At 38.0% G+C, this 23236-nt stretch overlaps 1 protein-coding gene across 4 annotated transcripts in view; it reads left to right on the top strand.

Annotated features, from left to right (window-relative positions):
- The window catches only part of LOC135202945 (bridge-like lipid transfer protein family member 3B), a 318889-nt gene that overhangs the window by 226687 nt on the left and 68966 nt on the right, over positions 1-23236 (top strand). For all 4 annotated transcript variants that reach the window (XM_064232430.1, XM_064232433.1, XM_064232432.1 and 1 more), the window contains 3 exons: positions 17761-18007; positions 19037-20502; positions 21252-21386. In XM_064232430.1, coding sequence (XP_064088500.1) covers positions 17761-18007; positions 19037-20502; positions 21252-21386 — 1848 coding nt within the window. The remainder of the gene's footprint in view (positions 1-17760; positions 18008-19036; positions 20503-21251; positions 21387-23236) is intronic.

Here is a 23236-nt window from a genome sequence, read left to right as displayed (position 1 = left end):
CATGTATGATTTTTTTCGGAAGAGTTACCGCTCGGACGTAAGGAAAAAGTTTTTTTTCATAAATTCACCATAAATCGAAATATTGTACTAGAGACTTTCAATCAGTTGCAAAATGAAGGTAAATGATTGAATATTACTAAAATATAAGAGTTTTAGCTTATAATTGCGTTTTTTGACCATTTCGGTAGAGTCAAAGTTGACCGAAGGTTGAAATTTTGGCACATCGTTATTTATATAAAAATATCTCAAAACTGATAAAAGCTACAATCATGAGTATTTTTTTGTTGTATTCTACATAAAAATGCGCACATTTTCATATATAATACTCCATGTAACAGCAAATTCAAAATGGTACAAAAATTATGTCAAAGTGACGAAATATTTTCCTAGATGTGTCACAACACCTCGATCCGTGAACTCCCAGCATCCCCCAAGGCGTGTGATTCAAAAGTTTTCGGCTGGTAGGCCTATAAGTATTTTTCCGCGAATTTTTAAAAAAAATGTTTTGAGTCGACGTATGGTACGTCCATTCAGCATACGGAAGACATTTTGACTCGACGTTTAATACGTCCATTCGGCGTTTAAGGGTTAAAAGGTTGAAAAATAGCGAGTTGGCAACCTCGTCTGATACGTTGGTGGAAGGCGTTGTCTGCCTAAATGAAGGATCAAGGCCGAATTCTCTGACGGTTGCTGGAGATGATATTAATCATCATGGAGAGGAAGTGAGCTTGGTTTTGAGAGAGCCTTCATCTTGGAGATATAGGCGAGATTCTCACTCTAGATCCGCAAGCAGAGTAGGAGTGAGGCGGTCTCGTTCTCCTGCTGACTGTTCGGGATCGAGCCGTCGGCGGTCAGCGGAGATCAAAGAAGCCGCGGCCGTAGGGGCAGACGGCCACGAAGCATTCGGATGTTTGTCAGGGGATAGGAGTGAGATAACGTCTCCTGTGGCTGAGCACAGTACGCTAGAACCGGAGGAAGGAGAGAACTAAGTTTCTGGCTTCGTATGCCGAGGTGATTGATTTAATTGGTCAATTCAATAACCTTTCGGAGAGAACGAAAACACCTGCCAGTATGCTTCCTCCGGGGATTGACATGGCGTTTGGAGCGAAAAAGGATACCAAGGTGTTGTATGAATTGCCTTGTTCAAATCATGCAGAGTCCGTTTTACAACAAGTAAACGCACGGATTGCGGGAAGGGATAATTCCTTAAGATCGAATAGATCGTTTAAGTTTATCCCTCCTCCAATGATATTACGACACCGATGGTTCCTTTACTGTCTAGACAAATTAACCCAAATGTGGTAAGGTTAAGTCCTGGATTAACCTTAGATCAAGTGAAAATGGAATGCCCTTCGATGACTTGCCAAGAGGCTGCTACGTTAGAAGAAACAGATTCTTCTGTCTTTCAGACTGCTTCTTGGTTGGATCTTTGGTTAGAGTCGCAATTGCTGTTGCCAGAGGCCATACTAGAAGAGGCTATAGATAGGAGAAGGATGGACACTAACGATAGGTTGGTACAGCAGGCAGTAGGCAGTCAGGAAATCATCTAGCAGTCAGGCTAATCCTTTGGAAGTAAGGCAACAGCAAATACCTTGGAAGAAGCCAGTGAGGCCTAACATCCCTAAGAGCAACAAGGCCCTCTTTCCCAAAGAAATTAACTCATCGGCCCTTTCACAATAGAAATAACAGAGGAAGGGGGATTAGGGGAAGAGGAAGGGGCTCAAGACAATAGGATAGGCGCCTCTCATCACTCGGCCACACCAGTGGGGGGTTGCCTGGCAAATCACTGGAAGGTGTGGCAGGAACTGGGAGCAGAGCAGTGGGTGTTGGAGGTTCTCAGAGTCGGGTATTTGATTCCGTTCGAAGTATCCCCACCCCTGACAGAACAGCCATTGCCTCACCTCGCTTATGCTCAAGAACCTCAGAAGGCTTTTATTCTGTAAGAGAAAGTGAAGAAGATGATAGAAAAAGTGCCAAGTATCCATTCCGTCAAAGGGGTTTTACAGCAGGATTTTCCTTGTACCCAAAGCCAGTGGGGACTGGAGGACAGTAATAGACCTGTCAACTTTGAATCTGTTAATAAGAAAAACCAGATTCAAAATGGAAACTCCAAAGACGGTTCTACAAGCAGTCAGGATCAAGGACTTTATGCTGACAATCGACTTGAAAGACGCATACTTTCAGATCCCAGTCCATCAGTCTTCCAGGAAATTTCTCTGCTTCAGTCTTGCAGAGAAAGTTTTCGAGTTCAAAGTTCTGTGCTTTGGATTGACATCATCTCAAGTTTTTACAAGAGTGTTCACTCGTGTTGACATGGGCGCATGCTCAGGGGATCAGGCTAATAAGATATCTAGACGATTGGCTGGTGATAGCAAAGTCCAGAGAGAAATTACTCAGGGACAGGGCGACCCTTCTACAGTTTTGTCACAGCTTAGGCATTGTGATAAATCATGAGAAGTCGCAGTTGGATCCAAGTCAACGGCTGGTGTTTCTGGGAATGGTTATAGACACAATAAAAGCCAAAGTATTCCCGAAAGACCATAGAGTAGAGAAATGCAAACAAGTGGTGAATGCCTTTCTGGAAAAACGAACACAGCCAGCAAAACAGTGGCAGGTAGTACTGGGAGTTCTAACGTCCTTGGAGAAGCTAGTACCACAAGGGAGGTTACACCTACGATCTCTATAATGGAGGATGAAGGAGTTTTGGTCTCCAATAGTAGATCACCCGTACGAGCAGATTCCCTTGTCGGCAGAAGTGAGGAGAGACTTGCTGTGGTGGGCGAAGGACAGCAATCTGACTGTGGGCGTTCCCCTTCAGCAACCCTCCCCGGATCTCCTGCTGTTCTCAGATGCGTCACTAGAAGGTTGGGGAGTGCATATGGAGGAGCTGATGGTTTCAGCGAAATGGAGCGGCGAGGACAGAAAACTTCATATAAACGTGTTGGAGCTAAATGCAGCATTTCTAGCATTACAGGAATTCAGGGAGACGGTGGAGGGGCATTCACTGTTTTCGATGTCAGACAACACCACAGTAGTAGCTTACATAAACAAACAAGGAGGTCTAGTGTCTCGACAGTTACATGTGATGACAGTTCAACTTCATCAGTGGGCTGTAGAGAGCGTAGTAGACATCAGGGCCAGATATATTCTGGGAAAAAGAAACGTAGTGGCCGACAAGTTGAGCCGGAGGGATCAGATCATGGGAATGGAGTGGTCCTTGCACCAACAAATAGTGGACAGATTGCTCAGTGTGGGGAAAGGCTGATCATAGACCTATTCGCAACCAGGTACAACAAAAAGTTGGGAGTGTATTTTTCGGTAGTCCCAGACGTAGAGGCAGTAATAGAAGATGCTCTACAACATCCATGGGACAATCTGGACGTCTACGCATTTCCTCCATTTTGTCTAATCCGTCAGGTTCTGAACATGGTAAGGCGGTCTCAGAACCTCAGAATGACTCTGGTAGCTCCGTTATGGCCAAAGGCAGAATGGTTTCCGGACCTCTTGGAACTCCTGATAGACGTGCCGAGAGAGTTACCCCAATGGAACAACCTGCTATGTCAGCCACATGTGGAGAAGTACCACCGGTCGGTGAAGTCCTTATCACTTAACGGGTGGAGACTGTCGAGTATCTCTTGCGAGCGAGAGGGTTTTTGCAAAAAGCAGCAGCTCAGATGGCAGGAAATATCAGTCATCGGCAGCAGTATACTAAGGAAAATGGTCAGCATACTGTGATTGGTGTCGTAGAGGGAACTTGTCTCCACTCGATACCACTATTCAGGAATTAGCAGAATTTCTGATATATCTCAGGACAGAAAGGCATATGTCTGTGTCTGCGGTGAAGGGGCACAGGGCTGTTCTAGCCTCGGTCTTACGCATGAAAGGCGTGGACATTTCATCTTCATGGGAGTTGGCCATGTTGATGAAGAGCTTTGAGCAGTCATGTTCACCAAAGGAACTGAAAGCCCCTGATTGGGATTTGACCATGGTACTGAGAAGTCTGACAAAACCCCCATACGAACCACTAAGGTAGTCCACAGATAGGAGCCTGACCGTGAAGACAGTCTTCTTATTGGCCATAGCTTCAACCAAAAGGGTGGGGGAACTACATAGCCTGTCATCTATTGTAAAGCTCTCGAGAGCTTGGAATTCAATGGCATTCGAGTTTGTGCCAGAATTTGTGGCCAAGACTCAAAACCCATCAATAGTGGATGGCAGATTTGACTTTTTCCATACCTTCTCTGGCAGATTTTGTAGATAATGACAAAGATGAGATGCTTCTGTGTCCCGTCAGGGTAACAAGAGAGTACTTAAGGAGGACAAGGCGCCTCAGGCCGGGGTGCAGGAGGTTGTTCGTAAGTACAGGACGGAACAAAAAGGAAGTGTCGAGAAATACAATATCGTTTTGGCTAGAGAAAAAATCAGGAATGCCTACAAGACAGAAGACAAGGGGTCAGATAGCCAGGAGAGGGCTAGGGCTCATGACATATTCAAGAAGAATATGTCTGTGGAGAGAATTCTGAAAGCTGGTGATTGGAAACGCCAAATGACTTTCACTTCTTTTATTTAAAAGACATTGCCCATAGATCCTTGGATACCTTTTCCAGAAAATCAGAAAGTGGAAAAAAGGTCTTGCAAAAGAAAAAAATGCATGGAAAGTTATAGAACTAAAAAGTAAGATAGAAAATGCAGAACAAAAGATTATACAATCAAAAGAAAATGAAAAACGGGACTTGGAAGAAAAAACCCTAGTAAATATCAAGCAAAACCCCAAACTATTATACTTGTATGCAAAAAAGATGAATAAAAGAAGAATAGAAATAGGCCCTCTAAGAATTGAAGGGAGATTAACGAATGAAAAAAAAGGAAACATCCAACATATTGGCAGAACGATATAAGAGAGAATTCACCCCTAGAATTGATAATGAAGATAATGATACAGAAGTAATGGACAAAAATAATGAATATTTAGCTGACATAGATATTAATGAAGCTGATATTGTGCAGGCTATTAATGAAATTAAAATTGGATCTGCTGCAGGTCCTGATGGTGTTCCTGCTATTTTGTTAAAGAAAGTAGTTCATTCTATCGCAAAGCCACTTGCAATATTATTAAGACAAAGTGTAGATACAGGCAGGATTTATGATGAGCACAAATTAGCATATATTACCCCTACTTTCAAAAGTGGATCAAGACTAGAGGCAAGTAATTATAGGCCTGTGAGTCTAACATCACATATTATGAAAGTGTATGAAAGGGTAATGAAGAAAAATATTATGAAACATTTAATCAAAAATAATTTGTTTAATATAGGACAACACGGTTTCGTACCCGGAAAAAGTACACAAACCCAACTGTTAGTCCACTGTGAGAACATATACAAAAATATGAAAAGCGGAAATGAAACAGATGTGGTTTATCTAGACTTTGCAAAAGCTTTTGACAAGGTAGACCATAATATATTAGCGATGAAAATTAGAAAACACAATATCATGGATAAAGTAGGAAGATGGTTAAAAGAATTTTTACACAACAGAAAACAGATAGTTATTGAAAACGATGAGAAATTGGATGAAGCTAAGTTAAAATCCGGTGTGTCACGGTACGGTGTTAGCTGCAATACTGTTTGCTATTATGATTGTGGACATAGACAGTAATGTTAAGGACTCGGTAGTGAGTAGTTTCGCCGATGACACAAGAATAAGTAGAGAAATTACTTGTGATGAAGATAGTAACGCGCTACAAAGAGACTTTAACGAAGTATATGATTGGGCAGAGGTAAATAGGATGGTATTTAACTCTGATAAATTTGAATCAATAAATTTTGGAGACAGAAGGAAAGCTAGATGCATGTAGCAGACCTAATAATGAGACAATCACAATAAGGAAGACGTTAAAGACCTTGGTGTGATGATGAATAGGAACATGTTATGCAATGATCAAATAGCAATTCTATTGGCAAAATGTAAAGCAAAAATGGGAATGTTGTTACGGCACTTCAAAACAAGAAAAGCTGAACACGTGATTATGCTTTATAAAACATTTGTTCGTAGTCCACTTGATTATTGCAATGTGATATGGTACCCACACTATCAAAAGGATATTGCACAAATAGAGAGTGTACAAAGGTCCTTTACAGCTAGAATAGAAGTTAAGGATCTTGACTACTGGGAAAGACTACAATCATTAAAATTATATAGTCTAGAAAGGAGAAGAGAATGCTACATGATAATTCAAGCATGGAAACAGATAAAAGGAATAGCTGAAAACATCATGGAGCTAAAATTATTAGAAAGAGCAAGCAGAAGTAGATTAATAGTGCCCAAAACTATACCAGGAAAAATAAGGAAAGCACACAGGACATTAATCCACCACGCACCAGCATCGATAATGCAGCGTCTATTCAATGCGTTGCCAGCTCATCTGAGGAATATATCAGGAGTGAGCGTAGATGTGTTTAAGAATAAGCTCGACAAATATCTCAGCTGCATCCCAGACCATCCAAGATTGGAAGATGCAAAATATACAGGAAGATGTACTAGCAACTCTCTGGTAGACATTAGAGGCGCCTCACACTGAGGGACCTGGGGCAACCCGAACAAGATGTAAGGTCTGTGAGGTCCAGTGGTGGCAGCCCAGCAAGTGGTATAGCTCATCTAGTACTCCTGGCGGGTCAGTTTGTGTCTAGTCTTAAGATGAAGGTATGAAAGTAGAATGAATGGGATGACTGGTCTTTTTTTCTTTACTACTTTCTTTCTACTCCTTTACCTACGGGCAGTATGTAGGAGAGTACCATCATGAGCTGGAACGGACTAGATGCAGGTGAGGTGGTCAGCCATACTGTAAAGTTATGTTAGAGTATAGTATATGTACTTTTCAGTAGCAACACACCCCTCACAGTAATAAGGAAGGGAGGGGTGATGGTAGATCCAGATACAATGGACAAGAGTGGTTTATGAGAATGGAGGGTCCTCTATTTCCCCCATAGTTTATAAACCATGGCGTGATACCAGCACCCAGTGAGGGAAACCAATAGATTTCCTCATATCTTTGGTTCAAAGGTTTATAGTCCATTCTCTTAGAATGCTCCTAATATTTGGAAATGGATTTAGGTGGCAAACTCCCAGTCAGTTAGAGCGTAGATGTGTTTAAGAATAAGCTCGACAAATATCTCAGCTGCATCCCAGACTATCCAAGATTGGAAGATGCAAAATAATACCGGAAGATGTACTAGCAACTCTCTGGTAGACATTAGAGGTGCCTCACACTGAGGGACCTGGGGCAACCCGAACAAGATGTAAGGTCTGTAAGGTCCAGTGGTGGTAGCCCAGCAAGTGGTATAGCTCATCCAGTACCCCTGGCGGGTCAGTTTGTGTCTAATCTAAGATGAAGGTATGAAAGTAGAATGAATGGGATGACTGGTCTTTTTTCTTTACTACTTTCTTTCTACTCCTTTACCTACGGGCAGTATGAAGGAGAGTACCATCATGAGCTGGAACGGACTAGATGCAGGTGAGGTGGTCAGCCATACTGTAAAGTTATGTTAGAGTATAGTATACTTTTCACTCTCGGTAATAAGGAAGGGAGGGGTGAAGGTAGATCCAGATGCAATGGACAAGAGTGGTTTATGAGAATGGAGGGTCCTCTATTTCCCCATAGTTTATAAACCATTGCATGATACCAGCACCCAGTGAGGGAAACCAATAGATTTCCTCATATCTTTGGTTCAAAGGTTTATAGTCCATTCTCTTAGAATGCTCCTAATATTCGGAAATGGATTTAGGTGGCAAACTCCCAGTCAGTTAGAGACTTACCTCCCTCCAATAAGTAAGTCTATCCTAATGTTAAGACCGAAGGTTTGTTTCGTATATGAACAAATGACAAATTTGTAACTAAGTTGTATTTTTCATAACTAACAAACCTGAGGTCTTAACAGTTAAAGGTCCACCTTGAACCACCCCTCTAGCAGTCTAAACTGGGTTAGAAGTATACATGGCGGGTCGGTCACACGACGCCGATGGCATTCTGGGTATACATGCCCCGTGACCTGGTATAGATGCCAATAGTCCTGGATCGCACAAGTTTAATTTTAATTCTACTGGTTTCCAGCTTGGCGCTAGTAAATCCTAATGTTAAGATCTCAGGTTTGTTCGTTATGAAAAATACAAATTAGTTACGAATTTCTCATTTTGTTCCTGCTGTCATGGGGTAAACACCTGTGATGGCGGTAGCGTAATGGTTTATTATTTATCCATTCAACTGGATTTCAGTGGTGTGCATCCTACTGGAATGTATATTTAGTAACCTTCATGGAATCTCAGGATGAGTTCTTTCTTGTTATATTATTGTTATGTTGATTCATTAACTAAACTTTACTTTACCCTTGCTAGCCAACGATAATAGTCAGCACTTTATGCAATGCTTGTAAGTTACGACATTCCTTTAGGCTAAACTTTGCATTTTTTTCTCTTTATTGGGCCTTATTACTTGTAAATCCTTGGTATATAGTTTTCCCTTATTAAATTCTCAAAGGGCATTTTCCAAGTCTAATACTCGAAAACTGTTTATTGCCTTTTAAGTATTCAAATGTTTTGTCATTCTTTTAGGCTAAAAGTTAGACTACTTTTGCCTGCTTTTTGCATAGGCTACTTGCAAGTTGCTGAAATAATTTTGCCCTGGAGAGTAAATCTTGTATCCTAGGTTAGCCAAGCTTTTACATCGTTTGTTTAGGGTGTAGGCAATTCACTAGGTGTCATTTAACAATTGCCTTAAAAGATTCGTGAATGTTCCTCATTCTTAGGCTTCTTGTGAGCTGCTGAATAAGTTTTGTCTTAAAAAGTAATTTTGGTATCTTTGGCCGTTTACTTTGGCCAAAAAATTTTACATTGATGATGCTTACAGATAGTAGGCTATTTACTAGATGTCATTAAACAATTGCTTTTAAAGTAATCCATGAATGTTAGTCATTCATAGTAGGCTTCCTATGAGCCACTGATTTAGTTTTGTCGTAAAAAGTAATTGTTCATATACGAAACAAACCTTCAGTCTTAACATTAGGATAAATACTCAGCGCCAGCTGGAAACCGGTAAAGTTTAAAATAATTGTGTACGCAAGGGACTATTGGCATCTGTGCTTGGTCACGAGACATGTGGAACCACCCACATACCCCTCATTAACCCTTTTACGCCGAAGGGGTATAATAACCCTTAAACGCCGACTGGACGTATTTTACGTCGACATTTTTTGTCTCTCGGGTGCCGACTGGACGTATTTTACGTCGACATACAAAAGTTTTTTTAAAAATTCGCGGAAAAATACTTTTAGGCCTACCAGCTGAAAACACTTGAATCACGCGCCTTGGGGGATGCTGGGAGTTCACGGATCAAGGTGTTGTTTTGTTTACAATCGTTATGCAGGCGCACAAGCATGAATTTCTTTCTTGCCGCACTAAAAAGTATGTGACACATCTCGGAAATTATTTCATCACTTTGACATAATTTTTGTACCATTTTAAATTAGCCGTTTCATGTAGTATTATATATGAAAATGTGCGCATTTTTATGTAGAATACAACTAAAAATACTCATGATTGTAGCTTTCATCAGTTTTGAGATATTTTCATATAAATAACGATAAGTGCCAAAATTTCAACCTTTGGTCAACTTTGACTCTACCGAAATGGTCAAAAAACGCAATTGTAAGCTAAAACTCTTATATTTTAGTAATATTCAATCAATTACCTTAATTTTGCAACTGATTGGAAGTCTCTAGCACAATATTTCGATTTATGGTGAATTTATGAAAAAACTTTTTCCTTACGTCTGCGCGGTAACTTCCGAAAAAAAATCATACATGCGATTGTGGTAATGTTTGCACCATTTTAAAATTAGCTGTTACATAAAGTTTTATATATGGAAATGTGTGCAATTTCATGCACAATACAACTAAAAACAACTCATGGTTGTAGCTTTTATCAATTTTGAAATATTTTCATATAAAAAAGGATAAGTGACAAATTTTCAACCTTCGGTCAACTTTGACTCTACCGAAATGGTCGAAAAACGCAATTGTAAGCTAAAACGCTTATATTCTAGTAATATTCAATCATTTACCTTCATTTGGCAACAAATTGGAAGTCTCTAGCACAATATTTCCATTTATGGTGAATTTATGAAAAAATAACATTTTCTTTACGTCCGCGCGGTAACTCTTCCGAAAAAATCATACATGCGATTGTGGTAATGTTTGCACCATTTTAAATTAGCTGTTACATAAAGTTTTATATATGAAAATATGCGCAATTTCATGTAGAATACAACAAAAAATAATTGAAGGTTGTAGCTTTTCTCATTTTTGAAATATTTGCATATAAATCACGATAAATAGACCACTTCGGAGTCGGAATCAACTTTGACTCTACCGAAATGGTCGAAAAATGCAATTGTAAGCTAAAACTCTTACAGTCTAGTAATATTCAGTCATTTATCTTCATCTTGAAACAAATTCGAAGTCTCTAGCACAATATTTAGATTTATGGTGAATTAAAAAAAAAAACTTTCCTTCCCTCCGCGCACGGATTCTCTGCCACAAATCTCCGAAATGCGTACGTCCCATTCTCGGAATATTTGCTCCGTTTCATATTAGGCATTTCATAGAATTTTATATATAAAAATTTGTGCAATTTCATGTAGAATAAAAAGAAAAATATTTGAAGGTTGTAGCTTTTCTAATTTCCGAAATAATTGCATATAAAAAAAAATATATTAAAAAAATCGACATTCGGTCAACTTTAACTCGTCAGATATGGTCAAAAACTGCAATTGTAAGCTAATACTCTTACAGTATAGTAATATTCAATCATTTGTCTTCATTTTGAAAGAAATTGGAAGTCTCTAGGACAATATTTAGATTTATGGTGAATTTTTGAAAAAAAAATATTTGTTTATGTCTGCACGTTACAAATTCATGCATTATTTTGTGATAATATTTTCTCTGTGTTGCTTTTATCGTTTTACAATGTGTTATATACCAAAATGATCGCAATTTAGTGTACATTACAAAAAAAAGTAACCTGTTACCTTTAACTGTTTTGCGCACAGCGCGATTTGAATACAATTATATATGAAATTTTGTTTTTGCGCTATCATATATCGCATTATTTATATATGATGATAATTTTTTTCATTTCTGATGGTTGCATACTAAACTTCAGCCAATGACAAAAAAAGGAGCCAAAAATAAACTTGGCGTTTAAGGGATAAAAATCATCTCCCGTATGCCGAGGGGGTCTCGGAGTGAGCGCAGAAGCGGAAAAAAAATATTTTTTTAAAAATCACAGCGCACTTAGTTTTCAAGATAAAGAGTTCATTTTTGGCTCTTTTTTTTTTTGTCATTGCCTGAAGTTTAGTATGCAACCATCAGAAATGAAAAAAAATATCATAATCATATATAAATAATGCGATATATGATAGCACGAAAACAAAATTTCATATATAATTGTATTCAAATCGCGCAATGAGCAAAACGGTTAAAACTAACGAGTTAATTTTTTTCGTTGTATTGTACACTAAATTGCAATCATTTTGGTATATAACACATTGTAAAATGATCAAAGCAACACAGAGAAAATATTATCACAAAATGATGCATGAATTCGTAACACAAGGACGTAAAAAAATGTTTATTAAAAAATTCACCATAAATCTAAATATTGTTCTAGAGACTTCCAATTTGTTTCAAAATGAAGATAAATGATTGAATATTTCTATACTGTAAGATTTTTAACTTACAATTGCAGTTTTCGACCATTTCGGACGAGTTAAAGTTGACCGAATGTCAAATTTTTGTATATATTTTTTTATATGCAAATATTTCGAAAATGAGAAAAGCTACAACCTTCAATTATTTTTTGTTGTATTCTACATGTAATTGCGCACATTTTCATATATAAAACTCTATGAAATGCCTAATATGAAACAGAGCAAGTATTACAAGAATGCGACGTACGCATTTCGGAGATTTGCGGCGGAGAATCCGCGCACGGAGGGAAGGAGAGGAAATTTTTTTTTTTAATTGACCATAAATCCAAATGTTGTGCTAGAGACTTCAAATTTGTTTCAAAATGAAGCTAAATGGCTGAATATTACTAGACTGTAAGAGTTTTAGCTTACAATTGCGTTTTTCGACTATTTTGGTATAGTCAAATTTGACTGAACGTGGTTTTTTGTCTATTTATCGTGATTTATATGCAAATATTTCGAAAATGAGAAAACTACAACCTTCAATAATTTTTTTTTTGTATTCTACATAAAATTGCGCACATTTTGATATATAAAACTTTATGTAACGGCTAATTTAAAATGGTGCAAACATTAGGACAATCGCACGAAAAAATTTATCGGAAGAATTACCATGCGGACGTAAGGAAAAAGTTTTTTTCATAAATTCACCATAAATCGAAATATTGTGCTAGAGACGTCCAATTTGTTGCAAAATTAAGGTAAATAATTGAATTTTACTAGAATATAAGAGTTTTAGCTTACAATTGCGTTTTTCGACCATTTCGGTAGAGTCAAAGTTGACTGAATGTTGAAATTTTGTCACTTATCGTTATTTATATGAAAATATCTCAAAACAGTTAAAAGCTACAATCATGAGTATTTGTTTGTTGTATTCTACATGAAATTGCGCACATTTTCATATATAATACTCCATGTAATGGCTAATTTAAAAAATGGTGCAAAAATTATGTCAAAGTGATGAAATAATTTCTGAGATGTGTCACTGATACTTTTTAGTGCGATAAGAAATAAATTCGCGCTTGCGCGCCTGTGTAACGATTGTAAACAAAACAACGCCTTGATCCGTGAGCTCCCAGCATCCCCCAAGGCGCGTGATTGAAAAGTTTTCGCCTGGTAGGCCTATAAGTATTTTTCCGCGAATTTTTAAAAAACTTTTTATCGATGTTTAATACATCCAATTGGCACCCGACATACAATTTATGTCGACGTTTAATATGTCCAATCAGCGTTAGAGGGTTTACTCGTGACCCTGTTAGTTATTTTCTTACCGCCTTTATAAGAGAGGACGTGCTTTGCTCCATCCTTTTAAAGCCTGTTTAGTTTGCCCCTTGTTGTTTTCAATTTGTTGTTTGGAATTCCCGGGTATGTGAACATGATGCCTTCTCATGCTGCGAGTCTTCCTGGATATCACAAGAAGCAGATAAATGCCCTGATATTTTCTTCGACGATTGCAACATCGAGGTACTCATCGTGTAGTAAGTTGTAGGTGAAGAAACTCTTAAGGTACGGTTAAATCGTTACCTGTGCTTTTGAGTATCACATATTCATATGGATTGCCTGTAATCCAAAGCTTTGAATCTTGATGTGCTTTGGGAAGTAATTTTGTCTAATTGTGCTCCTTTCCCTGCGGGGAGAGGTGTGCATCGCCATCTTGTTGTCGTTCTAGATACGTGGGTAGAGAGAATGCAGGTGTGCGGTCAGCGTTAGGCTTATCAAGAACCAACCCAAGAAGGACAGTTGGTTTGATATATAATGTCGTGCTGCCATCCAGGGTCCCACGTGTTGGATGTCCCTTTTATCCTGATATGCACTGAATGGCGGTCGGATGTGTCGACATCTGTAAATTAGCAGATAGTGCAAAAAGGCAGCCTTTAATGCCAGGTTGCCATGCCTACAAGAATAACATCAGCACCATGGATGGTTTCTGGCAATATAGGATTTCCCTTTGGAGGGTAGCATATTGAACATATGCCAGTATATTTTAACAGGTCACCGCATAAGGTGTTTCATGGTTTCGAAGTAACATTACTTGTGGAAAAATAAGCCATATCCTGTTAACAGATTAATTCCTTGGACAGGAGGATAATTGGGACGTGTCTGAATAGAATATATTATCATAGGACATTCTCCTGGGTTTTTTCCTGTGATATAGTCTATACAATTGGAAAAGTTAAGTGTATCTTAGTTTTTACAAGAACACTGAGCTGTTTAATAGCTATCCTTGGGCTGAGGGCTGGCCTGAAGGATTGGATATTTTTTTTAAGTGGCTAGGAACCAATTGGTCACCTAGCAACGGGGCCTGCAGCTTATTGTGGGATCCGAACCGCACTATATCGATAAATTATTTTCTATCACCAGAAATAAGTTTCTCTGATTCCGTGTTGGCTATCACCAGAAATAAGTTTCTCTGATTCTGTGTTGGCCGAGATGGGAATAGGACCTCGGACCACTGGTTTGGCAGATAAGTGCACAAACCACTTGTCCAGAGGGGAACTCGTATAATGGAAAAACCACGGAAGAGCTGTCTCGGGTTTCACCCTTCGAGGAGCCTGAGGATTCCATTTGTGATACTGGGAACAACCTTGGGGTTACGCAAACTCTAGGTTCTACCTGTTCCGCCATGTCCCGAATGGAAGGATGGGTTCCAGTAATTAAGGAGGACCCAGGATGAGTGACTGATAAAGTTTATTGTAGCACAATCATCGCTACCAGGTTCGTGTGGGGAAGAGGCACCACCGATAGGTAGAATTAATATCTCAAGGTCTGGAGGTTGACCAGTATCCCTTTTCGAATTAATAGTTCTAAGTTTTTGGGTGTAGAGTGTCACCTCGGATGTAACACGACTCCAAAGGTCGTTAGCTCACATATACAGAATGACTCTTTGGATGTGACTGCCTGTATAGAGGAGGTTTCTGTCCATTAAAGGCATTCGGTCAATAGACAATGATCTGGTGGAGAGGTCATCAGAACAGAGGGAAGTATCTCTGTAATTACATTTATGGTGATATACATTAGACTGGTGATTGGGCATGTGAATATTGCTTCACACCAAGTAATCTTCAGATGAATCAGGAGCAGTGAACTGGATGGGACACATAAGAACTCCGATCTGATAAGTGAAAACATACTCTGTATCAGAGTAGACTTGACGGACTACCACCAGGCACATACATCAGTCACTTTACAGGAAACTGACCGTGGAAGGGGGTCTTCCTCTGACCTTAGTAGAGTTTGAGTACTCAATAACCACGGTTTTGACATAGACTCAAAAGTAGTTAGGAACATCAGTTCTAATTTGCCCCAGAATCTGGGATAATGAGTCAATGCAGCACAGGTCATGATGACAGATACTTTTCTAAGTCATGCTCAGTACAGTGTGAGTATGTGTGAGAGACCTTCAGCAGGGCTTTGACTTGTCAAAGTACTCTGTGGTTATAGAAAGGACTAAGTCACCTAGAACATAAAGGTGGTAGATGTAAAGGAACAGGCCAAACAGAGGCGATCGGTATAGCCTACTCCTTGTTTGTCAAGTTTTACCAACGAGGTTATACAGAAGAGAAGGTCATCAGAGGAATATAGGCCTTCTGGCTTTTAAGAACATATCTGTTAAAATAATTGTGACGGTTGGTCTGTGACTGTATCGAAGATCAAAATGGAGCAATGTTAAGGAGGTCTCTGTCTGTTCATTGAAATTTGAGAGTGGGTTCTTTATTATGAAAACCCACTTTCAATTTCCTGTATATATATATATATATAAGGTTGCCCGGAGGGCCTTAGACACAATTTCCTTGGGTCCTTTGGTGGCTGCTCAACAAATGGTGTAACTCGTCCAGTACCTCTGGCGGGTCAGTTGGAATCTTGTCTAAGATGATGGTATGAATGTAGAATGGAGGAGTTAACTGGCCTCTTTCCTTTTCAGATTTCTGTCTCCTTCTTTACTTAGGGCAGTAAGAAGAGAGTACCACCATAATCTGGAACAGACAAGGTACAGGTGAGTGAAGTGGCCATACTTTTAGGGTTAGTATCAGTAAGATACCTATCAGTAGCAGGACCATCATCTCTTTAGCAAGGGGGAGAGGAATGATAACAAACCTTCATGAGTGGATGAATTGGTTTGTTAGGAGAACAGATCCTCTTATCTTCCTCGGAAGCAATGAACTATGACATTGTTTTAAACCCAGAAGTCTGACTCTTATGATATTCATATATGTCTTAGATTCGGAAATACTGGTCAGTTGCTTTGTAGAATTCTGGTATTCAGAAAACTGATCAAAGGTGGCAAACTCCCAGTTGGTTAATAGTACTTACCTCCCACCAAGAGTAAGTCTATCCTAATGTTAAGACCGAAGGTTTGTTTTGTATATGAACAAATGACAAATTTTTAACCAATTTGTATTTTTCATAACTTACAAACCTGAGGTCTTAACATACAAAGGCCCACCTCTAACCACCCCTCTATCAACTAACCTAGGTTGGAAGAATAACTAACGGGGTCACGAGTTAATGAGGGGTATGTGGGTGGCTCCTCATGTCTCGTGACCAAGCACAGATGCCAATAGTCCCTTGCGTACACAATTATTTTAAACTTTACCGGTTTCCAGCCAGCGCTGAGTATTTATCCTACTGTTAAGACCTCAGGTTTGTGAATTATGAAAAATACAAATTGGTTAAAAATTGGTAATTTTTGGTATATTGGGCCAAAAATGTGTACATAAATGATGTTTACAGAGTAGGCTATTCACTAGATGTTAAATAATTGCCTTAAAAGTAATTCATGAATGTACTTCACTCATAGTAGGCTTCCAGTGAGCCGACAATATAGTTTTGTCCTAAAAGTAATTCTGGTATTGTATGCCATTAACTTAGGCCAAAATATGTTACATCGATGATTTGATAGACGTTATTAAACAATTTCATTATTAGTAATTCATGAATGTTTGTCATTCATAGGCTTAGTGTGAGCCATGAATATAGTTTTGCCCTATAGAATGGAATTTTCTATCATATGCCATTCCTTTGGGCAAAAAATTACCACGTTGATGATGTTTACAGGCCTTTGGCTACTCATAAATTCTTCTATCAATATTTGCTTAAAAGTATAATTCTGGAATGTTTCTTCATTCCTTCGGGCCAAAGTTTTGTATGTTTTGTTTGTTTACAGAACCTAGTTTTGGTAACAGTCAGTAAATTAAATTAATTTAACCCTTGCACTTTCCTTTCCTGAGAATTAAAGGATAAGGACAAAAGCAATAGGAGAGAACGATGCTTACGGAAGATGTTACCGTTGGCCGAGAGTCGGTCCCAGTAATTGTTTGGGGTACACTTTTCTTTTCTGATATGTTTCTCATGTCTCCTTTTCAAGGAGGAAACATTGAGGTTGATGTGGAGATTGTGAATGCTCCTTTCTTCCAGCAAAAGTCCTGATGTGCCAAAGTCCATAATCACCCAAGAGTGTCCATTAGCACTGAAAGGCATCTGTTAACAGTGAAAAGTGTCCATGAGCACCCATGGTTAACATCAAATAGTCTAAAGTGAAGATCATACAAGAAGAAAGCTATTTTTCTCCGTGGCATTACTTTTATTTATAAGTAGAGATCTTTGTGTTTGGACAAGTTTTTATGTTTCATGCTTGCAACTGATTGCAGAACCACCCTGCTGAGGTGATACAGCAGAATATGATTTTAACATAAGCTGGTGAAAGGATGAACTTTTAAGTATGAAAACATGCAGCTTGTTAGAAAATTGTGGCAATGAGGACATGCGGAATTATTTTTAATTTTAACAGACAAGTCTGATTGAGCAGATGGCTTCTTTTGAAATGTTGGTTTTGAATCTATATAACCAAATTTAGATTTTAGTATTCAAGTTTTTGTGATATTCAAGTAGTAGCTTAGTTCTCTAAATAATGAAAACCCATGTTAATTCTTCAATCACTGATTAATAATTGATTCTCCTAGATGATTGTGGAGGGAGTTGGTGAACAAAGTAATCAACGTGACCGTCCTCGTGCCATGCATGTACAGACATCTCGGCTCATCCTTTCTAATGTCCGATCATCTGATCCTACCATGCCTGGGTCTCTGGCATCCTTAGCCACATGCCTGGAAGCAGCTCAGCAAGGAGAGTTGTTTTTTGCATCAGATTTCCCATCATCTCCTGAAGACTTCCAACCCATTTGTGATAAATTTGTTCAGCATGCCACAGGTAAGTGTCTCTAGTATTACCATATTCTCCTGTTTGAATAGGAGCTTAGTTTGTGATTGGAATCTTACCAAAAACTCATTACTATTAAAGAAGTTATGCGCTTATCCTTGGCTGTATTTGACACTTAACGGCCCATAAGCCCAATCTTTCAAGTAATAAACAGTAATTAAATTCTACTAGAATTCATAATGGACTGTTTTACTGCAAATAAAGAATTTAGGTAATCATGTCAACAAAGCAGTTTGTTGCTAGGTCAACTAGAGAAAATTCTGGGTAAATTCTGTTGCAGGAATTAGTAGTAGTACTTTTAATAATGCAGGACCTTAGTGTGATATAGAAAACAAAGAAATAATGTAATCATCACAACAAAATTGGTTTGGTACAAAATGAAGTACAATGCAAAAAGATAAAGTGACACCACCTTATCTAATTTACTGTGGATAGGCAATATAAATTTAATATGTTAAATGCTCACAAAAGTAAGATGATTTCATGTTACACTTTGTATTCCCATAATGTACAATGCCTGATTGTTCCATATGTTAATTTAGTTGTCATAGTATCTAATTGTTCTTTATATTACTTAGCTGTTCATGGTATTATTTTTTGTAAGACCAACAACAATAACATCATCAGCAATAATAACAAAAACAATTATGATAAAAATAATAATGGTGAAGAAGTCCCCAATAGTGTAAATGTAAATATATTTTGGAAATATACATACAAAATAGAGATTTAAAGGACCTGCTCAAGCAGGGTTTTGAAAGCTCTCTTTTGTTTCTATATATTTTGAATATTTATTTACATTTCCACTATTGTGGATTTCTACACTATTTTAGGGACTCATGCTATTTATTATGAGATGTTTTTGATGTTAGTTATAAGAGTAACTTTAAAGGCAATTTATGTATTTGCTGTATGACTTTGGTGGCTGGAGGCTTGTTAATCATGTGTTCCTTATAATTTTGAATCACAAAGAATATGTGGCCCTGTATCACCAGTGACTTAGCAAAATTCCCATTGCAGCTGCAGACAACGTGAGGAATCCTCCCTTGATTGAGGGCTCAGTGTACGAGGCCTTCTCTGGTATGAAACGTGATGCATTATGGACACAAGCAAGAGATGTTCTCTTCGTTTATTGTGACCCTTTGTGGGTTGAGTTTCTGGGTGTGCCAGCAGTGCGTAACAGACCAGTTCCTTTTGTTGATGCTTTTCCCTTGTCTTTATGGGTTTACATTAAGCCAAAGTCTAGTCTTTCTGTTACCACAGAGAAACAAAACACAGAGTCATGTAGTGAAAAATCAAATAGTAGACCCCATAGAAACCTGTTAAGAAACTTTTATAGTCAAGATTCATCCATGAAACAGGATAATTACAGTCTAGAAAATACATTTAATGCAAACAAGGATGAGAGTGAAAAGGGAGGGGGAAGTTGCCGCTCTGAGGCAGCTTTGCATGTACTTGCTCATACACCAAGTCTAGTCAGTGTCCAGCTTAATCATTACCAGTACCTGTTTCTTATGCGTCAAGTTGATGTAATAGCAGAGCTAACATCCTATCTCACTTATGACACTATCCATATCCTAACACATCCAAACATGGCAGGTGTCGCCTTATCTCCAGATAACCTTGGAGATACCATAGCAGTTGCAGCAGTCATACCTCAAGTTGATGTGTCTTTGGTGATGCCTCCACCACAGCCATGTAAAGACTCAATGGCAGGAGACATGGAGAGTTTCCTCCCTGATTCATCTTCCACAGCAGACCTCAATGACCTGGGGTCACCCACCTGTGATGTGCGGAACTCTACGTCGGACCACAGTTTGGTGAACAGAGCAAATGAAGCTGATGCTTGCTCTATTACCAGCGATATCACCAAGTCCTTTAGTGTTGACCACTTACCATCTCAGCCTTCACCTAACACCAACGCCATTACCAACCAGACCAGCATTACGACTGCCAATGGTAATATAAAACAGCCCATAGGCAACCAGCACACATCAGCAACTTCAGGTAAGCAACAGTCACCCTCATCCATTGTAAAACACGAAGCTAGACAACTATCAAGTAGCTTAACCAACCTGCCTCGTAGCATAGCGTCCAGTCATCCTCGAGACACTGACCCTTCGTACATCAACGGCCCTATGATTCAGCTAGGACTCCAAGGCAACCTTAATGCTGGCTTTCATTCCATGCGTAAAGGCCTCACTAGTATAACTAATTTAATTGAATCTGCTGTTGTTAAGACCAGCCCAGAAGACATGAGTGATACTGTTTCAGTTCGGAGTGACCTGAGTTCGGACAGTGACAACTTCATCTTAATCAACATGGATTCTGAGCGAACAGATAGCGGCCTTGGTGGAATGGATGCACTATTTCGTGTGGATAATAAGCCACCACCTACATCTGTTGAATTAGCATCTGAAGTTTTTGAAGAGGCCACTCCAAGTGATATATCGGATATCACAAGCTCATTCAGAAGAAAAGACACTGTAAGTACTTTCTTTTTCACATACTTGGAATGGGTTGGTAATTGCAGTTAATTATATGTATATGTGTGTGTTCTTTTAATTATGTATATTTTTATGTTAAGAGGTGAGCTTGAAAGGCCGTCATTGTCAAGATACTGTAGAAATTATGGATGTGAAACAATGCTTCAGTCTTGCTTTACCCAAAACAAAATACTGTTTTAATTTTTGTTCTTATCATGAAGTAACAAGATAGTCTGAACATGGAAGTGAGGACTTTGCCCCGGAGATACAATCTCCTTGTTCAATTTCATTCTCTTTTGACTGAAAGATATTCATTGAGAAACATCATCACACATAATACTCAGATCAAGCTCTAAATTTTTTTTCTTCCTGCTAGATACCCATCTCTCCCTCCATGGTGTTTGGGTTAATGTACAAAAAATTTCACTACACTTCAGCTTCTTTACTTCTACCTCATTATATAACATATATAGGACATATGATACAACATGAAGCATAACTGAGCCTTTACCTTAGGAGTTGTTTTTACATTTCATAAATCTTTTTTGTATATCCTTGATATACATATTGCTTTTTAGTTTTGTGTTTTTTCCTAATTGGTAACTTTACAAGTAACGGTGATGATGGCTGCCGGGGCACAGGGCAGTATGGTTACTCTGCATAAAGGGAATTCTGTTTGGCATATGGTAAATTTATATTGCATTAATGAATTCATTTCTTAAGATTAATGTACATCCTTTTCATCATAGATATCAGTGGTGACTTTTAAAATGAGCCGTATGCAAGTAATCCAAGAGTCTCGCGGCTATGAGTCGGTAATCAAAGTCCAGTGCTGCCATTTAATCTGCGAGGAGTGTAGCACCATGGGTTATGACGAATTCCAGGTATGTTTTGGTCTCCTCGTTTTCTTTTGGTGTGTAGGATGCCTCATACATTGCATGGTGGTCCCAGTTGCCATTGTGTTTTCGTATCATGTATCTAGTAGCTGCCACCCTCCAGATTTTTATTTTTAGTCCTGGAAACCATGTGTAAAATGACTTCTTTTATATAGGTAATCATTGAAATTTGGAATTTTATGGTCAACATTTTTATTACAGACAGATTTTGAGTTAATGATATCTTTAGGCTGTTGTGTCTCTAAGAATAGCATTACAGTTGATTTTTGGTACGTGCTGGTACTTTCATGTGTAAAGTGTTGTCCATGTGAAAATATATTAATGTGTGTGTCAAACCTGCGGATTGTTAAGGAGATTTGCCAGTGCATTCATGGGATGGAGAACAAGACTGGGATGACATGGTATCAAAATTGTAAGATGTCACACTTATTAGACTTTTATAATACTACCTCACATCCATGGAGGCCACAGGTAAGGATTACAAGCAGAGAAGGCTCATTTTATATGTGGGAAATGGCGTGTATGGTCATTTTGAATTTGTTTGGAAGCAAATTTCAGGTTGATGAGGAAGGGTAATACAAGCCTGGCCCTGAAGAAGTTGTATCCTTATGTTAGGGCAGTACGTTCTAAGAGGTTTATGCTTGTATTTGTATTTTTAAGACTTTTTCTACCATACATTTTAACAAAGTAGAACATCACATATGTTTACAAAATTGTGTGTATATATATATATATATATATATATATATATATATATATATATATATATATATATATATATATATATGTATGTATCTAATATTATATATATATATATATATATATATATATATATATATATATACTATCTATATATTTTCTATATAATATATATATATATATTATATATATATATATATATATATCTCTTAATATACTCTAATTTTATATATATATATATATATATAGATATATATATATATATATATCTATCTAAATTATTTTATTATATATATATATTATATGTATTTATATATTATTATATATATCGATTATCTATATTTCTAAATATCTATAATACTCATATCTATATCTTCTTCGGAACAACCATTTTGGACCATGTAAAATGGCTAATCCGTTCCAAGCCCTCCAAAAACACCCCATTAAATTTCATAATAAAGCTAAATTGACCTATAAACAATGAAATACAGTAGTACCTCGAGATACGAAAGGCTCAACTTACGAAAAATCCAAGTTACGAAAGCCAATACGAAAAATTTTACTGCTCTACATACGAAAAGTTTTCAAGATACGAAAGGTTGTTGCTATAAAGTCCCGAGATTCGCCCGGACCACCGAGAACAATTTTAAAACTCCCGCGCCGCCAACTGAGTAAACTTGCCACCATCCTCCCGCTCTCCCATTGGTTCCTGATGCTAGTCACCCCATAAGGTCCTGCTCTCCTATTGGTCAGCATCTACCCCTTGTGCTTTAAGTATTCTATTGGTAAAAGGTTGCTGTAAATTGAAAACTTAGTATTCATGCAATACATTTAATTAAAAAAAAACATTAGGTAAAGATAGAATAAAGAATAGAAATGAATGGTTATTATACTGTTTGGTAGTTTCAGTAGTTGAAGAGAGAGAATGAAAATTTATGGCTTACTGTGTAAAAGTGATTGCTTGGCGATCGTTCGATACTCATAAGTGCTGGATGTAAACAGACGTTTGGAAGCTTTTTTTTTGTTTGTTTGTTATAGTTAATGGTTACTTAATAATTATTTGAAATGAGTACATGCAATACATTTAATAAAAAAATGTGAATTAGATATCATAAAATATAAAATAAATCAGACTGCCA

The sequence above is a fragment of the Macrobrachium nipponense genome, chromosome 33 (assembly GCF_015104395.2).
Source record: "Macrobrachium nipponense isolate FS-2020 chromosome 33, ASM1510439v2, whole genome shotgun sequence".
Lineage (NCBI taxonomy): Eukaryota > Metazoa > Arthropoda > Malacostraca > Decapoda > Palaemonidae > Macrobrachium > Macrobrachium nipponense.
Note: the sequence above shows the minus strand (reverse complement) of the source record. Positions and strands in the feature narration are given on the sequence as shown.